Genomic DNA, 8,299 nt, shown 5'->3' with positions numbered 1-8,299 from the left:
AATAATATTTAGATTATAAGTATCGAAACTCAAGAAATAGGTAAAATATTAATAAAAGCTAGTTAATATAGGACCTCCGTACTTGAATTAAGATAATCTCATATAAGTGAATTATACTACCTTCTTGGGCAGGAGCCCCATTGTCAACATGTGCATCCTCCATTTTTTTATTTGACCCACAATCTGCATAAGGAAAAATTATACATTAAAGACTACCTATTGCCAAAAGTTACTAGTATATAAAAATATCAATATACACTTTTTGTGATGTTATAAAGACTCTACTTAAAATATATTTGAATATGTGATTCTTCAGTAGATTTGAATGTCATTTTTTTGGATCATTATTTGGAGTTGATCTTATTTCTATTTTATAGTAAGTAATGTTTTATATTGCAGGATCTTCCCAACAAGCTATGAAGGTCATGCATGACAATAATGAATGACATACAAAGATGCTCCACATTAGTGAGCATTAAATGATTTTGCACAAAAATAAGCAACATTTTGCTTCCAAGTTGTGTATAAAATATTTTATCCTGATGGTATATATGTACCAAAATAAGGTTAAGCTCTTCATTTTCTTATTTGAAAATTTGGCAACAGAATGTGATTGTACAAATACAATTTATTTGAAGAGAAAAAAAAGAAGAGAAGAAATAAGTTCATAGATGTATACATTTAGAAGAGAGTTTCCTGTAACTTTACTTGACTTTTGGGTATCTCTTTGAGAGTGCACTGCTCAGCAATGGTGTATTTTTCTTTGGATGAAATTTATTTTACTTGATTTAGATGTGATCGGCAAAGATCCAAATAAAAGGAGGGGAAAATGGTATCTTGTTCCCTCCATTTCTATTGTACGTACATTATGCTGTGTTTTCTTTTCGTTTGGTTTCGTTTGTCAGTTGTAAAAGTAGAAAAGGGGCCCACAAATAGCATCAATAATGTTTCATGACCACAAGAAAAAAAAAAAGAAAAAAATAGCACCAAGGAGTAAGGATTAAAGGGGTAATAGAAATGGAACCCACACGCTATTATTTTTTAATAAAAAATTACCCTCACATGCAAGTCATATTTATATCTTCTTCTCCCCTGAATCAAAATTTTCCTTGCCATAATAGACTTTGTGGTTGAATTTTCTATTAGTATTCATTTTCGAATCCTAGATGTAGATCGGACCCTCTCCGTCGAAAGAAATGAGATTATCGAGGATACACACATTAAAAATATAACCAAATTTGCCCATAAAACTTTTGTTTTCAAAAAAGTGAGAGTGGAAACTACTATATAATGCCATGTCGTGGATCCCTTTTTGGTCTTAATACTATTCTTCGATTTGGTGTGTCTATTAACTTTGTGTGTCTATAGTCGCTCATAGTATTATTGCCTTATCCTCCATTATGCCTCCACCATCAGCTTCATCTCATAAGTATCATGTTTTTTTGAGTTTTAGAGGGGAAGATACGCGTAAAACTTTTATAGACCACCTCTATGAAGATTTGGTGCAAGTTGGGATTAGTACATTTAGAGACGATGAGGAGCTCAGAAGAGGCACGGAAATCAGATCTGAACTGCTTCAAGCTATTGAAGATTCCACAATCTCCATTGTTGTGTTTTCAAAAAATTATGCCTCGTCTACTATTTGGTGTCTTGATGAGCTTTTGAAGATCCTCGAGTGTAGAGAGCAGCATGGTCAACTAGTTATTCCTGTTTTCTACAACGTTAATCCTTCTGAGGTACGTAGACAAGCTGGTACATTTGGTAAAGCGTTTGCTGAGCACAAAAAACGTTTTGGGAAGAAGAAGGTGGAAAGTTGGAAATCTGCTGTCACAAAAGCTGCGAATTTATCGGGATGGGATTTGCCAAATATCGAGAACGGGTACTCTAACTTGCTCAAAGCATAATAATTATTTTTTTTTTTTTTTTGGGTTAAGTGGATAATGTTAGTATATCATAACCAGAGGCGGATCCAGAATTTAGATTCTGTGGGTTCAATCTTAAGAATTTTAGTATTGAACTCATTATATTTTAAAAGTTATGGGATCATATCTACTATATATACAATTTTAATAATTTTTCACACATAAATTTATACTCCGTATCGACCACTTAATAGGCTAGATCCGCCCTGAGTTCATAACACAAAATTTACAGTGTAGCGGGAGCTTTGCTCCTTGTAATTAGTTCAGTTTTTGTGTCCAGCACATTAAGATTACAATCCGAAATATATCTAACAAAAATAGTTTCTAGAATGTATGCTTAATCTGTAAACTTCGGAAGAACTACCAAATTCTGAGTCTATTAAGAAAATTTTTGTAGGCACCCTCCTTCGCCAGTAGATCAACAACTTGATTTTGCTCCCTATATATGTGATTGATTCTTTGGATTTTCCAGTTGACTACATCAAAGACCTGCATTCATAGATTAATGCACAATAAGTTTGGTGTCCATTTTGTAGCATATTAATTATCTAAGAGTAATCACTACTAGAAAAAGAGGTTTTTCCCACTGACATTTAGTGGAAAATTGTGCTATGAAATATGATTTTTCCACCTCATTCCCACTGAACCATCTCATTGGGAAAACGCATAGTGGGAAACAGGTTCCCATTGAAACGGTGAGAAACTTCCTAATTTTTCCGTGTGAAAACACTGCGTTTTCCCACTGACATTCAGTGAGAAATAGCCACTGAATATTTTTCAGTGGGAAATCAGTGGGAAAATAGAGATTTTTTAGTAGTGACTCAGACACTATTAAGTTGGGAGTAAGGTTATGTTGCACAACAATCTTTAACCCCCTGCACAACGCACACTGGTTATGCTGTTTCTGATTACTTGCTCAAACTTGACTTTTAACTTTTCTATACTGATAGTTTACAAGAAATTTTATACACTATTCAGTAACCTAAAGTAAAACAACAGATAGCCTATAATAAGTAGAATAAGTGACCTACAAAAAAGTGTCAGACAATCTAGTCGATATACAGTATAAGATAAATTTCTATCTAAAATACCTTCCTCTCATCTTGGTTAGATTTTAGACTAATTTGTCTTGGGTTTGACTTTTCAGGCATGAAGCAAAATTCAACAAGAAATTAGTAGGAGAGGTCTTAGAATTAGTAAATCCCACATGCATGCACCTCCCAGAACTCGTAATTGGGCCTAATTCTCATGCTGCGGGAGTGGTTTCTCTATGCGACTTCTACTCATCAGCTGGTGTCTGCATGTTTGGGATCTATGGGATGGCTGGCATTGGCAAAACAACCGTTGCCAAAGCCGTGTACAATCGATTCCACAGGAGGTATGAAGGTTTCTCCTTTGTGGCTCACGTAAGAGAGCGCTCGGAGAATAACATGCTTCACAACTTACAGGAACAACTTCTTTCAGAGGTTCTAAGAAAAGAGAACTTTGAAGTCCATTATAATGTTGATAAGGGAAAATGCCTAATCAAAGAAAGACTTGGTCAGAAGAAGGTCCTCATTGTTCTTGATGATGTCGATGACATGAGCCAGATAAAAGCATTGGCGGAAGAGCGAAGGCCTGGTTCGGTTCGGGAGCACAATAATTATTACAACCGAAGCGAGCATTTGCTAGATGATGTTGGAGTAGACTATAAGTACAAGGTAACAAGGTTGGATGATTTCTCTTCCAGGCGACTCTTTTGCTTTCATGCTTTCAAGGATTCTCTGTGCCGAAAATTTGGATCATGAGTTGGTGAAAGACATAGCACGTCTTGGTGGAGGGGTTCCTTTGGCACTCGAAGTTCTGGGCTCTTTTTTGCATGGAAAGGATGATCAAATATGGAGAAGTACCTATGAAAGCTTGAAAAATCTTGTCCATCATACTAGCATTCACAAAGCACTCAAAATAAGTTCGACTCACTTGATGAGAACTCTAAGGAGATTTTCCTTGACATTGCGTGCTTTTTTATTGGAGTCCAAGAAGATTATGCTAGTCTTGTATTGACCGCTGTGGTCGCTCTTTTCGGCTTGGGAAAAGGAATTTTTGGAAGATGTTTACTCAAAATTGAACGAAATTATTTGTGGATGCACGATTTAGTTCGAGATATGGCCAAAGAAATTGTTCGTCAAGAGTCACTTAAAGAACCTCATATGCGCTCTAGATTGTGGTTTCATGAAGATGTTCGTTATGTGCTAGAAAAGAACAAGGTAACAAAAATACCACTCTCCCCTTTCACTCTCTCTTGCATTTGTTTGTCGGCCTGGAGCATAGAACATGTGCCGTGCATATATTGATATTCTTACACTGGGTATGTTGTTGTTGTTGTTTTATATATTGATATTCTCTCCATTTCAACTTATATAGTGGTGTTTGACTGTGCAAGGGAAACTTAAGAAACAATGACTTTTGAGGTTTGTGGTCTTAAACATTTCATAACAGTTCTGTGGCTATGAAATCATTCTAATAAGGGTAAAATGAAAAATTTAAAGTTAAAAGAGTGTCATTCTTATTTGGAACAAACAAAAGAGTATCACATAAAATGAAACAAATGGATTAGTGCATTATTTTTTAAGCATTTTGAATAGTAAAATAAATATACAAACAAATCACTGAATATATAGAAGAGTACCCACATATCCTGCACTGTAATGATGACAGGGTAGTGATCAGATAGAAGGCATCAGCGTCATCCATCCCAAAGTCAAAGATATAATTGTGGACACAGAGGCCTTTTCAAGAATGGATAGGCTGAAAGTACTTCAAGCAAAAGGAATGAATCTTACTGGAAGCTTCAAAAATGTGTTCGAGGATCTGAGATGGCTTAGCTGGCAGAATTTCCCTTTGAAATGTTTACCTACTGATAGTCACCTAAGCAAGCTTGTGGCTCTGGACATGCAATATAGCAACATCACGGAAGCCTGGCAATCCAACATCAAGGTTTACTTGCTAAAAAACTTGTTCTTTCTAAGTTTTTCAAGGTTAAGATATAATATGATTATAGATTAAGCTAACTCTAGATACTTATGAACGTTTGTTGTTTCTATGAATCAGTCCCTGGAAAGCTTGAAACATCTAAATCTCAGTCATTGTCAACGACTAAAGCGAACTCCCGACTTTTCTAGTGCGATAAGTCTTGAGACACTATTGTTTACAGGTTGCTCCGAGTTGGTTGAGGTTGATTCATCAATAGGAAAATTGGTGAAACTTGTTCACTTAAATCTGAAAGACTGCATCAGCCTCATGTATCTACCAAGCAGCATTTGCAAGCTAAAATCACTTCAATATTTAAATATGACTGGTTGCTCAGGTCTACAGCAACTTCCTGCTGATTTGGGACGTTTGACAAACCTAAGAAGCTTATCACTAGAAGGATGCAACAGAAGTTTAAAGGCTCAATCTTGGCGGACTTCTATATTATCTTATGTACCATGGGCAGGAAGTAGTTCATCACGTCCAGTGAGGTTGTTGCCACACTCGATTTCCAATTTATGTCACTTGACGGAGCTCAATCTCAAAGATTGTAGGCTTTCAGAAGCAGATATTCCAACCAATCTTGGGAGTTTAACCTCATTGAAATCCCTGAATTTAGGAGGAAATGAGTTTTACAGTCTCCCATCATCCCTCTTTTGCGACCTATCTAAGCTACATAGTCTTGTCCTGGATAATTGCAAGAATCTTCAAATGCTCTCACTACTTCCTCCTAATCTGCTAAGGCTTCGTGCAAATGATTGCTCATCCATTGAAAGCCTAGACATGTCAAACTACAAGATATTGCCCGAGCTCTATGTATCTAATTGCGACAGATTGTCCGAGATTAAGGGCATGGAAACTATCCAAAATGTTGAATATGTTTGCATGGAGAGCAGTAGTAAGGTGGCAAGCCGTTTCTGCAGTGAAAGTTTCTTCCAGCTGGTAAGTTCCTCTATATATTCCTCTCTTCACTTTTGTACTACTCGCTCCATCCCAAAATACTTGTCATGTTTCGCTTGTTGAGAGTCAAACTACATGAACTTTGACCAAAACTTCAAGATATGCTTTTTTACTATATTGACATGAGAAGTATTTCAACTTACAGTACTCTTTTCGTATAATTTTTTAATATCAAAATTTTAATTTTAAAATTTTGAATTAATCTAATCAAATTTAGCTCCAAATATTAGTCAAATTGACTCCCGAAAAGATAAACATGACAACTATTTTGGGATAGTGGGAGTCCTCCATTAGTTGGAATTAGGACATTGTAAGCTTTATTTTATGAACGCGTTCTCTGTGTATTACCGCAGACTGGAGAATGTGATGAAGATCTTCCTTCTGCGAGCAGCTTCTTCATTGCAGGTAGCAAGGTTCCAGAATGGTTCAGCAACCGAGACTATGGACCTAAGATTACCATAACTATGCCATCAAACATAGAACATAAATTCCAGGGAATGATCCTTTGGTGTGTCTACAGTTGTAGATACTGGGGAAGTTTTGAATATGGTCCTGTCTTAGAGATCAGTGATCAAACAAATGGGATTACATGGGTCCTCTGCTTCCCAACTATTACTGTGAACCATAACAAACGTTCCTGGGTAAGCTTTGTGCCAAGACATTACTTTTGTCCTGCTTTGAAAGGCGCAGAAACAATAACATTTTCTTTCAGTATCAGAGAGCAAGGATTCACAGGGTTACAAATGATAAAATGTGGCGTTCATCCAGTCTATGCTGCTGCAGGAAGAGAATTGCCAAAAATTGAGGCTCGAGATCCTCGGAGTAATTTTGAGGAAAGGAGGATCATACCCTTGTGGAGACCATCATACATTGTTGAGGTAGGCCAAGTTATGACATATATTCTTAATAATGGTACTGATGGCAAGCATACCCAGAAAGTCATATTCGATGGGCTTCGTGTAATTTCAAAAGATGGTGATGGACTTACTTGTTCCTTTCACGACATCATTGGCACACCTTACCATGTAGATCAAGAAAACTTCCGTCAGATTTCGCAGGAAGCGTATGACCAAAGTCGAGTGCAGAACACTACTGATTGGAGGGATTTATTATGCCAGGTAGCAGTCGACCAAAAGAACAGGTTAAGTTTGCAAGATGGCTGTTGGAACACTTACAATACTAAAGTTGTAATTAGTTGATCATTTTCGCAATTTGTACATCCTTATGTATATCCTACCCTCCCCATACCCCACTTGTGGGGTTACACTGGGTATATTGATGTTGTTTTCGCGATTTGTAAGGCATCTAAGTGATTATATCTACATTTCAATTTGCCAAGTGCCACCCTATATATGTTGAATAATGAACCTTGTATTGGACGAAGAAAAATATTTTGATTTGGCATGAGTTAGTTCATGAATTAGAAACTTATTGTATTACTCTTAGAATGCATCTATTTTTTTGTTCTTGAGCTAGGGAAGTCAGAAAGTTTAGAATTAAATTATGAAACATGTACAAGTCTAGGTACATGTTAGAAGAATTCTTATGGATACTTAGGCATTATAGTCATTTTATGAAGCAAGTAAAGTGAAGTAAAGAAGCATTTTCTCCACTAGTTTTCAAAGAGAATCTAAGAGTTTGAGAATACTGCCCCCAAAATTTATAACATTTTGTATTAGAGCCGAATTCCTTGAGGGACTTGCGAGAACTGGTAATTGTTGGAGGAGAAGAAATCTTCTTGAAAGAGATTAAAAATCATGTCTTCATGTATTTAGAGGAGAGAACTACCACATGTGGGTTGTGAAAATGAGAGCTTTTCTCTAGGTTGCAGATTTCTAGGAGGTAATCGAGTCAGAAAGAATCCTACTTGAGTTGCCTGAGGATCCAACCGTTGCTCAGCTTCAGAATTTCAAAGCTGAGAACAAGAAAAGAGCTAAGTCTATCTAACACATCTACACGTTTCTGTATTAGAAGAAAATTTTGTGAAGACTATGTCTTGCTGGGAGAATTGAAAATGGAGGAGATTAAGAGTGTGAAACAATACTCAGAAAAGTTGATGAAACTTGTGAATCAAATTTGAATCTTGGGAGAGGATCTTGTAGTAGTATTTTAAAGATTTTGTGACAAATGATATTATTATTTGAAGAAGTGGCAAGTTAAATTTCGTGTGGCAAATTGCATGGAAAGATTTTGACACCTAAGTGACAAAATGTCATGTAGTGGCTTCATGAATCAATGTGGCAAAGAAAGAATTTGCCAAGTAACTCTACACTTGTCCAGTTTGAAATTTATTCTCATGACTATAAATTCACATTCTCTTCATCCGTGGACAATACACAACAAAAGTTTATACTCCCTCTCCCATTTTACACGATTCCCCTCTCTTTCTCTCATTTGTTTTTCTGTTA

The 8,299-nt window shown here is 36.3% G+C and overlaps 1 protein-coding gene across 1 annotated transcript; it reads left to right on the top strand.

Moving 5' to 3' along the window:
* Window positions 1-1,400: 1,400 nt before the first annotated feature.
* Window positions 1,401-7,295, top strand: LOC132057995 (disease resistance protein RUN1-like). Its single transcript, XM_059450568.1, has 7 exons — window positions 1,401-1,879; window positions 3,070-3,630; window positions 3,680-3,761; window positions 3,848-4,168; window positions 4,620-4,898; window positions 5,013-5,873; window positions 6,245-7,295. The coding sequence occupies exons 1-7, from the start codon at window positions 1,401-1,403 to the stop codon at window positions 7,088-7,090; spliced, it is 3,429 nt and encodes a 1,142-aa protein (XP_059306551.1). The 3' UTR covers window positions 7,091-7,295.
* The last annotated feature ends 1,004 nt before the right edge of the window (window positions 7,296-8,299 follow it).

This window comes from Lycium ferocissimum, chromosome 5 (assembly GCF_029784015.1).
Source record: "Lycium ferocissimum isolate CSIRO_LF1 chromosome 5, AGI_CSIRO_Lferr_CH_V1, whole genome shotgun sequence".
Lineage (NCBI taxonomy): Eukaryota > Viridiplantae > Streptophyta > Magnoliopsida > Solanales > Solanaceae > Lycium > Lycium ferocissimum.
The sequence above is the reverse complement of the archived record's forward strand: the minus strand, read 5'-3'. Positions and strand labels throughout refer to the sequence as shown.